The sequence below is a fragment of the Phyllobates terribilis genome, unplaced genomic scaffold (assembly GCF_046119375.1).
Source record: "Phyllobates terribilis strain yellow unplaced genomic scaffold, ASM4611937v1 Scaffold_2__4_contigs__length_985480577, whole genome shotgun sequence".
NCBI lineage: Eukaryota > Metazoa > Chordata > Amphibia > Anura > Dendrobatidae > Phyllobates > Phyllobates terribilis.
In genome coordinates, this window is record NW_027362762.1 from 782,223,695 (window position 1) to 782,236,771 (window position 13,077).

Sequence of the window (13,077 nt, forward strand, 5' to 3'; positions counted from 1 at the left end):
CTCAGCAGCACCTCTCCCTACACTGCCTGATTGCAGAGTAGACTGACGAGCACAGCGACTCCAGGTCTGATATAGACCTGATGACGCTGTGCAGCCAGCCAATTACTGTAATGCCACAACCAACATGGCTGCTGCATTACAGTGAGTGGCTGGCAATCCCTGCATGTTTGGCACTCTAAAGAGCGCCAAACATGCAGGGAGGGGACCCAAGCATCTGCCCGAGCATCTTACAAGTACTCGACGAGCTACGAACATCTCGAGAACTAAGATACTCGGGCGAGTACAGAGTACTTGCGAGTATGCTCGCTCATCACTAATAATTAATAGTTTGCAGTTATTCATATTCATGCATATCTATCTACAGTATCAATAAATGCCTCATAATTGAAACTGTAACACCAATAAGGAAACGTTATGGAATTATAGAAATCAGAGGATCCATACATATGCTAATGATATGTAAATGATTAAAAATGAAAAAAAAGTAAAAACATCTTGATTTATTCAGTATCGACTATAAGCACCATGTGCAGAAATACACACACTTAGAGGCTTTGACATGCTATCAATAAGGTTATAATAGTTACCTGAGGAACATTCTTCCACACTGAATGTACTTGGGCACACAATTCATTAAGATCCGCTGTTGGCAGCTCCTTTTGCAATTGCCAACCAATGACATATCAGAAGTGATGGGAAACACGTTCAGAGGTGCTGCAGGCTATGGTTAAGTCATGCAGGTTGATCACAGTAGCACAAGAAACCTGTGGCCTAAGTTGTGTTAAAAAATGTCTCCTAGGACACTTTGAAGAAATGGCCGTACTACTTGTTCCACGACCACATCAATGTAACACTGAGCTGTTACTGTACCAGGACATACATTGGTGTTTTCACGAAATTGCACTTAAAGTCAGATGTCTAGTTCAGATTTTTCATTGACCTTATGCCACAACTCTTGAAGGCTATCACAGTGCAGAACAAGAGGGCAATGAATGCCTGGATGGAGGTTTTTCATCCACAGCCATAAGTTTTGCTTTTGTCTTGGATGCAGTGATAGTATAGATTCTATGTGGGCAATACCATTAAGAGGCCTTCAAAAGGGAACATCACACCTGTCCTCCCGGGATTATAGTGTGATTGAAATGATATATGGTAGCTGGATCTCACTAGTCTTCATTTCACTCACACTAACAATTCGACGTTACTTTAATTTGGTCATTGAATTAATGCCAGGCCACATGTTGATCGTACTGAGCAGACTGCATCACCTAAACTTGCTAACATGACCTACAGAGTCACCCGGCTTATCTCCCTTCAAAAACATTCCAGATGTCCTTGGTCGGCAATTTCAAAGGGAGCTGCCAGCAACATATCTTAATGATTTGAAAGGCCAAGTACATTCAGTGTGGCTGAACATTCCCCAGATATCCATTAATAAATAACCTCATTAATAGCAGCCAAGGCATGTATGTGTGTGGCACTCATACTCAATACTGAATAAATCGAAATGTTTTGAATGTTTTGTTTCCTTTTTTTCCCATCATTTGCGAATCATTAACAGGTTTATCCATCCTGTGATTTCTATAATTTCATGACTTTTTCTTTTTGGTGTTGCAATTTTCCGTTGACAGAGAGTGTGTTTATGAATTGGTCAGGTTTCTGTGTGAATTGAAGTTCTTCCACACCTGACTTTCCTAACCATGCTTTTATGGATCTTGCTTTGTGCACTGGGGCCCAAAAGTACTACAACAGAAAAGGCGCTTTCCACAAAGTTGAAAGTATACAGTTGTCCAAATGTCTTTATATGTTGAAGCGTTAAGTTTTGCTATCATTGGAACTAAGGGACCCAGATAAACCTCAAAGTGGTATCTCTTCTACACCAAACTTTAGAGTTGTCATAGTGCAGTCAGGCAGGTAAGTTTCTAGTGGCATTTGCAAAAATCAGATATGTCCACAAGACATATAGAGAAGCTTGATTCTTCACTCAACAGAAAATGTGTCCACTGCTCCAATATGAGTCCATTGCTGGCATGCCATGGAAACCTATGCCATAAAGCCAATGGTGCATTTTTTGTGGTGATGCTGATGCCAGTGGAGATTTGTAAAGCCCCCGTCTCACATAGCGAGATCGCTAGCGAGATCGCTGCTGTGTCACAGTTTTGGTGACGCAACAGCGACCTCACCAGCGATGTTGCTATGTGTGACACTTTGCAGCGATCAGGCCCCTACTGTGAGGTCGCTGATCGCTGCAGAGTGTCCTGGACCATTTTTTGGTCGTTGCCCTCCGGCTGGTCAGCACACATCGCTGTGTGTGACCAGCGGGAGCAGCGATCAGGCTGGTAACCATGATAAACATCGGGTTACTAGGGGCACACGCGCACCTAGTAACCCGTTGTTTATCATGGTTACGAGCCTGCTAAAGTGAGCGGTAACCTCCCGCTCACTGTAGCAGAGTGGTAACCATGATAAACAATGGGTTACTAGGTGCGCATGTGCCCCTAGTAACCCGATGTTTATCATGGTTACCAGCCTGCTAAAGTGAGCGGTAACCTCCCGCTCACTGTAGCAGAGTGGTAACCATGATAAACAACGGGTTACTAGGTGCGCGTGTGCCCCTAGTAACCCGATGTTTATCATGGTTACCAGCCTGCTAAAGTGAGCGGTAACCTCCCGCTCACTGTAGCAGAGTGGTAACCATGATAAACAATGGGTTACTAGGTGCGCATGTGCCCCTAGTAACCCGATATTTATCATGGTTACCAGCCTGCTAAAGTGAGCGGTAACCTCCCGCTCACTGTAGCAGAGTGGTATCCATGATAAACAATGGGTTACTAGGTGCGCGTGTGCCCCTAGTAACCCGATGTTTACCATGATTACCAGCCTGCTCCTGCTTCAGCAGCAGGCTGGAAACCAGGAGCAGGACATCGTGGAAAGATTCTTTCCACGATGTCGCTGCTCCCTTGATTGCTGGTGAGCCTGCCTGTTTGACAGCTCACCAGCGACCACATAGCGACGCAGCAACGATCCCTGACAGGTCATATCGTTGTCAGGATCGTTGCAGCGTCACTAAGTGTGATGGGGCCTTAACTCTACAGAATGTTGACTGCTTTGCAAAGTCAGCAGAATATTGGTGACTTTTATTCACTATGTGCCTCAGCGCTTCAAGACCCCACTCTGTAACTTCAGTGCTCTGCCACTTCGTGGCTGAAATGCTGTGGTTCTTCGTTTCAATAATATCATTCACACAAAAATATTTGTGGGATATTTAGAAGGTAGAACAAAACATGAACTGACTTGTTACACCAGTGGAATCTTATATACAGTACCATAAGCAAATTCAGTGAACTCTTTTGAGTGATTGATGTACTGTACTCTATTATAATTTTTTATTATTTCTTTCATTACTTTTTTGTCATTATTATTATTATTATTATTATTATCATACAATAATAATTTATTTGCAGTTATTCTTAAAAAGCCAAATGTGACAATATCAAATGGTGGATTCAATTCTATCAATATTTCCTGGGAAGCAGAAGAAAGTGCAGAAAAAGGACATTTTACTGTTTGCTATTATTTGTCATATCGATATCTGGATAAAGAAAAACAGGTACAGAGTATTTTTATTTTAACTGTATTCTTTTTAAATTAAACTTTCCAAGCAAAGATAAAAAATAAAGTATAAAGTCCAGTTAGTTACCATTAAAAAGGAAATCACAGTTATACAACTATATATTACATTGCACATTTCAGAAAAAAAAATACAAGAACAGGTCACATTACTCGTGATTTGAAAGTGAAATATTCTAAACTTATTTTCTTAATGGATACTGCAGCTTATTGAAAAAAATGACAACTAACTAGTGATGATATGTCTTTTGCTAATTATCCAATGGAAGTGGATAAAAAAGGGATGTGCCAGCTCCCCAATAGTTGTAGTCCAGTATGCACAGAAGGCACAATCCGACCGTGTAGAAATAGGAAAAAATTAATTATTGGGGCATTCCAGCTCCTGGTTAAAAAAAATCACTTTTATTCCATAATAATGATAAAAATTCCTCCAAAGCAGTGGGATAGAGAGCGATGCATTTTGAACGTATTCTAACGTTCTTTGACAAAGTTACCCATCAGCCTTATATAATCAAGTGAACAAATCAACCACATAATTATATCTGAGAAGCAATAAGGTTAAAAAAATGAAAAACCTAAAAAACACATCATAAATGTTTTAGCTTTTTCATTTTTTTTTGTCCTTATTGCTTTCTAGATACAGTGCTGGCCAAAAGTATTGGCACCCCTGCAATTCTGTCAGATAATACTCAGTTTCTTCCTGAAAATGATTGCAATCACAAATTCTTTGGTATTATTCTCTTCATTTAATTTGTCTTCAATGAAAAAAACACAAAAAGAATTGTCCTAAAGCCAAACTGGATATAATTCCACACCAAACCTAAAAAAGGGGGTGGACAAAAGTATTGGCACCCTTTGAAAAATCATGTGATGCTTCTCTAATTCGTGTAATTAACAGCACCTGTAACTTACCTGTGGCACCTAACAGGTGTTGGCAATAACTAAATCACACTTGCTGCCAGTTAACATGGATTAAAGTTGACTCAACCTCTGTCCTGTGTCCTTGTGTGTACCACATTGAGCATGGAGAAAAGAAGAAGACCAAAGAACTGTCTGAGGACTTGAGAAACCAAATTGTGAGGAAGCATGAGCAATCTCAAGGCTACAAGTCCATCTCCAAAGACCTGAATGTTCCTGTGTCTTCCGTGCGCAGTGTCATCAAGAAGTTTAAAGCCCATGGCACTGTGGCTAACCTCCATAGATGTGGACGGAAAAGAAAAATTGACGAGAGATTTCAGCGCAAGATTGTGCGGATGGTGGATAAAGAACCTCGACTAACATCCAAACAAGTTCAAGCTGCACTGCAGTCCGAGGGTACAACAGTGTCAACCCGTACTATCCGTCGCCATCTGAATGAAAAGGGACTGTATGGTAGGATACCCAGGAAGACCCCACTTCTTACCCCGAGACATAAAAAAGCCAGGCTAGAGTTTGCCAAAACTTACCTGAGAAAGCCTAAAACATTTTGGAAGAATGTTCTCTGGTCAGATGAGACAAAAGTAGAGCTTTTTGGGAAAAAGCATCAACATAGAGTGTACAGGAAAAAAAAAGAGGCATTCAAAGAAAAGAACACGGTCCCTACAGTCAAACATGGCGGAGGTTCCCTGATGTTTTGGGGTTGCTTTGCTGCCTCTGGCACTGGACTGCTTGAGCGTGTGCATGGCATTATGAAGTCTGAAGACTACCAACAAATTTTGCAGCATAATGTAGGGCCCAGTGTGAGAAAGCTGGGTCTCCCTCAGAGGTCATGGGTCTTCCAGCAGGACAATGACCCAAAACACACTTCCAAAAGCACTATAAAATGGTTTGAGAGAAAGCACTGGAGACTTCTAAGGTGGCCAGCAATGAGTCCAGACCTGAATCCCATAGAACACCTGTGGAGAGATCTCAAATTGGCAGTTTGGAGAAGGCACCCTTCAAATATCAGGGACCTGGAGCAGTTTGCAAAGAAGAATGGTCTACAATTCCAGCAGAGCATTGTAAGAAACTCATTGATGGTTACCGGAAGCATTTGTTCGCAGTTATTTTGGCTAAAGGTTGTGCAACCAAGTATTAGGCTGAGGGTGCCAATACTTTTGTCTGGCCCTTTTTTGGAGTTTTGTGTGAAATGATCAATGATTTGATTTTTGCTTCATTCTCTTTTGTGTTTTTTCCTTGCAAGCAAATTAAATGAAGAGAATAATACCAAAGAATTTGTGATTGCAATCATTTTCAGGAAGAAACTGAGCATTATCTGACAGAATTGCAGGGGTGCCAATACTTTTGGCCAGCACTGTATAATTATGTGGTTGTGATTTTTTTTTGATCAAAGAATGCAAAAGTCATGCAACAACAATAAGGTGTACCGAAATATAAATGGTCCCTATCACTAATTTCCTTTAGTATTAAATTAATGTACAAATGCAAAAATATATGTGGCCAGCATTCAAAGGTATTCCTAAATATGGATGGTCCCTTTCACTCATGTCCTACTTCTCCATGTGCCAAACCAGGCCTCATCTGAATAGGGAAATGAAATGAAACCAGGCATAGCTTGCTATTAAAACCTTGTATGGGAAAGATTAGTGCATAAGGCTAAGTTCACACGATGCGTTGCGTTTTTGATGCTTTTTCGTGGCGCTTTTCCCGCCGCAGAAACACTGTGAGAACGCTTGTAATAGGTCTGCCAGGTACAGCAATGTGAATCCGGATGTGCTGTGCACATGATGCGGAAATTTCCGCTGCGGATTCACATTGCGGTAAAAATCACAGCATGACCATTGCGAATTTGCACCTATTGACTTGCATTGAATTGCAGTAAACCCCCAGGTATAATATCTATATAATATCTATATCATAGATATATAATATCTATACCTGCGGATATGCTGCTTTTCAATGAAAGTCAATGGGCGCAAAATTGCGCCGGAAACGCGCTGCGGTTTGTTCCCGGGTCGGGAGAGGAGGACTGATAACAGCGAGAGTGGTGTAGATGGCAGGAGCAGTAGTCTGCTCTGCCCAACCCACGTGCCCGCAGTAAAAAAAAATAAAAAAAAGGTAAAAACAAAAAATTAACCTTATACTCACCTGTCCGGTGGCCCCCGGTGTCCACCTGGTCCCGGGCGATGCCGTCTCCAACGGTATACTGCGGAGAGCAATCAGCTGGTCATCAGCTGATCAGTGGTGCCAGCGATCAGCTGATGGTCACGTGACCAACAGCTGATCAGTGACGTCAGCGATCAGCTGATGATTACATGACCATCAGCTGATTGGTGACGCCCGCGATCAGCTGATTGGTGACGTGATATTAATAGCCAGGGAAGGGGCCATGGATACTAGCCCCCTTTGCGGCCATTAATATCACCCCTCAGCAGTCCCTGAAATGGTGCATCCATAAGATGCGCCAAATCTGGCGATTAGCCTCCACTCTTCCCACTGCCCTGTAGCGGTGGCGAGTTTGGTAATGAGGTTGGGGTTCATGTCAGCCTTGTTTTGGCATGGCTACCACAGCATCTTGCAGCGGCATGCTATTCCATCCGGTTTGCGTTTAGTTGGACCATCATTTATTTTTCAACAGTACAATGACCCCAAACACACGTCCACGCTGTGTAATGGCTATTTGACCAAGAAGGAGAGTGATGGGGTGCTACGCCAGATAACCTGGCCTCCACAGTCACCAGACCTGAACCTAATCGAGATGGTTTGGGGTGAGCTGGACCGCAGAGTGAAGGCAATAGGGCCAACAGGTGCTAAGCATCTCTGGGAACTCCTTCAAGATTGTTGGAAGACCATTTCCGGTGACTACCTCTTGAAGCTCATCAAGAGAATGCCAAGAGTGTGCAAAGCAGTCATCAAAGCAAAAGGTTGCTACTTTGAAGAACCTAGAATATAAGACATATTTTCAGTTGTTTCACACTTTTTTGTTAAGTATATAATTCCACATGTGTTAATCCATAGTTTTGATGCCTTCAGTGTAAATGTACAATTTTCATAGCCGTGAAAATACAGAGAAATTTTTAAATGAGAAGGTGTATCCAAACTTTTGGTCTGTACTGTATATATTTTTATAATGTCTGTTTTACATTTGTTTTTAAGGATGTGTTCAAATATGTACATATGTCTGTATGTGCACATATCTGTGTATGTTTGTGTATGTTCGTGTCAGCGTATTGTATGTGTGCACATCTCTATACCATGTACATGTGTGTATGTGCGCGCATGTCTGCGTACCGTGTGCATGTCTGCGTACTGTGCGTGTGTGCATGTCTACGTACCATACGTGCGTGCATGTCTGCGTACAGTGCATGTCTGCGTACAGCGCATGTGTATTTCTGCATACCTTGTGTGTGTGCATGTCTGCATACCGTGTGTGTGTACATGTCTGCGTACTGTGAGTGTGTGTGAGCATGTCTGCGTACTGTGTGTGCATGTCTGCATATGTGAAGGATGAGGGGACAACCTGGGCCCTGTGTTGTATACCTATATTTCTCTGCTGTATCTGTGCATCATGAATGTATGTGTTAAAGGGGCCCACTGAGACTCTTTCGCTCTGGGCCCACAAAAACCTGGAGCCGGCCTGGAAAGATGGATGGATAAAGGTGCTGATAACAGGGGGTCGGTTTTTTCTTTTTGTAGTACAGATATGACATGATTTGAGGTTATGTTCACATTTTTTGTTTTTTTCTCCAGTTTCAGGTGCAGAAAAACAAAAATACAACTTTAATTTACAACACCCATTCATTTTAAAGGTTTATTTGTTTCCTAACATGACTTCAGTTTCCATGTTTTCCTTCCGCTTTCCTCTTTTGGGTGAACTGAAAATCTAGATCTGTACTAATTTTTTTGCCTAAAAAATTTGAAAGCAAACATTTTTTGGTAAATCTATGAAAAGCAGATCATAATGCTTGGTGATACATTTCTGTTTAACCCCTTAATGGCATACAATGCGGATTAAATTGGCTGCCATTAAAAGGCTTTGTTCCTGATCACCATTTTAAAATGGCGGTCAGTGATAAGTGAATAGTGCCCCGCCATGAGAACAATTCCAATGGGAGACAGCTGTACATGACAGCTGACCCCCTGCGGTATCAGCCCCAGCCAGTTTTGAAACCGATAGGGGCTGATTAACCCCTTAAATACCGCTGTCAATTGTGACAGTGGTATCTAAATGGTTAAATGGGGGTTAAAAGACCCCCTATGGCAGGATTGACCCCTGTGATCGTAATCGCAGCTGCCAATCGTTGCCATGGTACCCTGAGGTCACCTGATGACCCCAGTGTATGGTGGCCTGTTAGGCTCTGTTAAAAGCAGAGACTAGAGATGAGCGAACATTTCAATGTTCGGTTCCCGATCGCCGAATCTGCAATGTACACCTAATAATTCGTCAAACAGTTCGTTGAATATATATGAACCCCATTGCATTCAATGGGAGGCAACACCAAACGCATACACAACACCTTCAAACAGGCCGTGAAGCTGCCAAAACAGATTAAATTAGGGGCAGACACCAAGAAAGTGGCCTCCATTGACCCACAGTACAAATTTTATACTGGTACAGCAACAATGAGCCATGGGCCACGCATGAGGTATCAGGGTCTGGGCCAGCATTTACAGCTTTGAATTGAAATTCAAATTAAGATGAGGTGGGTGAGGGATTGGTGTAGGCCTCCTTTGCTGGGCGCTCTGATACCACATGCAACAACTCAAGTTGGTTTTATGCTCAGCCACACTCAGATGGCAGAAAAATCAGTTTCATAGATTAGTATCGGTACAAAAATTTTTGGATAGTCACACGGGTAGTTGACTGAAAGTAAGTGGAGGCCTGCCGGTCTGGGAGGTCTACTGCTATAGGAAACACACATGAAGGAGACCCAACCAGGAGTCTCCCCATCTCCAAAAGTTAGGGGCTGACACCACCAAAGTGGCATCAATTTCACCAGAGTAGAAATAGTGTAATGGGGACAGACACTTCTTCCACTACAGCCAAACCAGCAGATGGAGACCCAATCAGGAGTCACCACATTTCCAAAAATTAGTGGCAGACACCATCAAAGTGGCATCAGTTTCACTAAAGTAGAACTAGTATAATGGGGACAGACACCTCTTCCGCTACAGCCGACCAAGCAGAGGGAGAGCAATCAGGAGTGTTCACATTTCCCTAAATTAGGGACTGACACCACCAAAGTGGCATCAATTTCAGTAGAGTAGAACTGGCATAATGGGAACCGACACCTCTTCCACAACAGCCAGCACAGCAGATGGAGACCCAACCAGGAGTGTTCACATTTCCCTAAATTAGAGACTGACACCACCAAAGTGGCATCAATTTCAGTAGAGTAGAACTGGTACAATGGGCACCGACACCTCTTCCACTACAGCCAACATAGCAGATGGAGACCCAACCAGGAGTGTTCACATTTTCCTAAATTAGGGAGTTGACACCACCAAAGTGGCATTAATTTCAGTAGAGCAGAAATAGTATTATTAGGACCGACACATCTTCAACTACAGCCAACCTAGCAGACGGAGACCCAACCAGGAGCGTTCACATTTCCCTAAAGTAGGTACTGACACCACCAAAGTGGCATCAATTTCAGTAGAGTAGAAATAATATAATTGGAACGACACCTCTTCCACTACAGCAAACCCAGCAAATGGAGACCCAATCAGGAGTCTTCACATTTCCAAAAATTAGTGGCAAGCACAACCAAAGTGACATCAATTTCACTAGAGTAGAAATAGTATAATTAGGACCGACATCTCTTCCACTACAGCCATCACAGCAGTTGGAGACCCAACCATGAGTCTTCACATTTCCAAAAATTATTAACATCCGCAGCAGCAGCAATAGCAGGCACAGAAGCCACGTTAAAGATATCACAGACTGCAATTACGCGAGATCAATGCAGCACACTAAAAACTACAATATTGCCTAGTCTGTACAGTCTGCAATTGGGATGCAAAAGTCCTTGGAGATCTATGATTTGTGCATCTGGATGAAAGTTAGGTGGTCTACACTTTCAGGGGACAGCCGGATGCACTTATCCATCAGAACTCAGGACACCACCAGCAGTGCTGAAGACACGTTCTGAGAGAACGCTGGTTGCTGGGCATGATAAAACCTCCAAGGTGTGACAGGTGAGCTCTGGCCACTCTTCCATTTTTGAAGACAAAAATGTAAAAGGGTCCAAAACCCTCCTTGATGGTATTGATATTGAGCTCGAGATACTCCTTCACCATCCTCTCTAGTCATTTAATATGTGTCAGACTTGTACTCTGTTGTGCTGGTGCACAAGCTGGTCTAACAAATGTGTGAAAGGACTCACAGAAATTGCTTTTGCCACCTACACTGCTGCTGCTAATGTTTTGGCATTGACAAATTGATGTTCCGGAGGTTGGAAGTCCAGAACTGTGATGCACACTGTGTTCCTCACTGCTGTCTTATGGAAAACCTCTCTTAAGGTTTTGAAAAAGCGTGTTTTGATACTCCAGCATTCGCACATCTCTTTCCAGGGAGGGGAGCATCTGGCAAAATTTACTCTTAAAACGTGTATCTAACAGAGTGGCAACCAAGTAGTCAACACTATTCCGAATAATAACTATACAGGAATCATGTTGCAGATAGTGCAGCAAGAAGGCACTCAAATGTCGGGCTCTTCTATGAGGTCCAAGGCCATGCTGTTTTGGTGGCTGGGTAATATTGATGCTTGTTTCCTTTGTCCCCTCCCGCCAACAACAGAGAGGGGATGATTATCCTCTTCATCTCCTGACTGTTGCTCGCCCATCACATCTTCCTCCTCTATTTGTTCCTTGGCTCTTGCACCTTCACTAACAGTTTGTCTGGTATCACCAGCCCCGCTCGATCACTGTAATCCACCCTCCCTTGGCACCTGCCTGTGTGACAACAGTCTGGAACTTTGAGACACTGTTATTCCTTCCACATCCTCCTCTGCTTCCTCCTCTTCCTCTGGAACCACCACTTCCTCCCGCAGGCTATTCAAAGTCTGCTCCAGCATGTAGATGACCGGAATAATGATGCTGATGACAGCATTGTCAGTGCTAACTATCTTAGTAGCCATTTTGAAACTGTGCAGAAGGGTTCAGAGGTGCTTAATCTGTGCCCATTCCGTAAAACGTCATATGGCCCACGTCCATACTGCCCAGGCTATACGACATGACATAGCGAATCAGGGCTTGTTGCTGCTGCCACAGTCACTGCAACATGTGCAGAGTGGAATTCCACCATGTTGGCACATTGCATATTAACCGATTAACTGGCACGAACCCTGATTGGCTAGCTGCAATTTGCACACATAAAGTTAGAAAAAAAAATTATATTACAAGTACGCCTTTCCTCTGACCTGTCCCCACTCCTTTCCCTCATCAAACATGTCCCGCCGCTCATCATACAGCACCACTATCCTAGCCAGTGATAAAAATACTGTAGTGGAAACACAGTAATTTCCCGCCTTTTTACTGAATTTTGATGATTTTAAGTAAAAATGCTTGTGTGTCCGATCACGAATGCGAATGTGCAATGTACGTGCCGAATTTGAAATTGGCGATCATTTTTCAAACATGATTGCTCATCTCTAGCAGAGACTAACTGGCTCTGTCAGTGAGACACTGATAGGTCTCATGCATTGCAGTACAAGAGTACTGCAATGAGTGAGACCAGAGATCAAAGTAAAAAATATACATGTCCCACAATGGGACTACATGAAAAAGTAAAGGCTCGAGTCACACTTTTCCTGTGCCCTCCACTGAGCGCTGACATTGGGATTTCAGAGTAAATCCCCATAAAGGGGATTTAGATCAAACCTCCAATGGATCCATTCACTTTCGAGGCAGATGGAGTCACTTAGGATTCTGTCTGGTCTCTGTTCCAGTGGTGTCCCATCATTTTAGGCATCTTTTTACCGCACAAGTGTGGTTGATATTCTGTGAATGCCTGAAATGATGGATACCAATAGAACAGACAGCAAACGGAGCCCAAAACATTTCCATCTGCCTCATAGTGAGTGATTCCATCAAGGGTTTCATCCGGATTGTATTTTTGTGGGTATACGTAGAAAATGTAGCATGCAAGAATGTGATCACAGACTTATCCTGAAAGTGATCAAAAAATGTTATGTACCCCAAAAATGGTGCTCATAAAAACCCTGACTTATCCAGCACAAAAAAAGCCCCCACTCAGGTCCATCATTTGTCACTAAAATTATAGGGGTTCCCATTTTACTGGTAAAAACAAAGACTCTGAAAAAGCAATACAGCTTCCACCCCCTCAAATAAAATCCAGAGAAGTCTGCACTCCCAAATCAAAATGACCCCCTCCTCCTGAGCCACACTGTGTCTAAGCTGCAGCAAGCGGCCACGTTTGGAATTATTGTAGCAAGGAGAGCTAATTAAAAATATACGGGGTGCATGTCTCCAGAAGCACAAGCTGGGCCAATGTATTGGGGGCGCTAC

At 43.0% G+C, this 13,077-nt stretch overlaps 1 protein-coding gene across 6 annotated transcripts in view; it reads left to right on the forward strand.

Annotated features, from left to right (window-relative positions):
• The window catches only part of LOC141228990 (interleukin-5 receptor subunit alpha-like), a 169,705-nt gene that overhangs the window by 92,706 nt on the left and 63,922 nt on the right, over window positions 1-13,077 (forward strand). For all 6 annotated transcript variants that reach the window (XM_073667379.1, XM_073667384.1, XM_073667387.1 and 3 more), the window contains one exon: window positions 3,465-3,610. In XM_073667379.1, coding sequence (XP_073523480.1) covers window positions 3,465-3,610 — 146 coding nt within the window. The remainder of the gene's footprint in view (window positions 1-3,464; window positions 3,611-13,077) is intronic.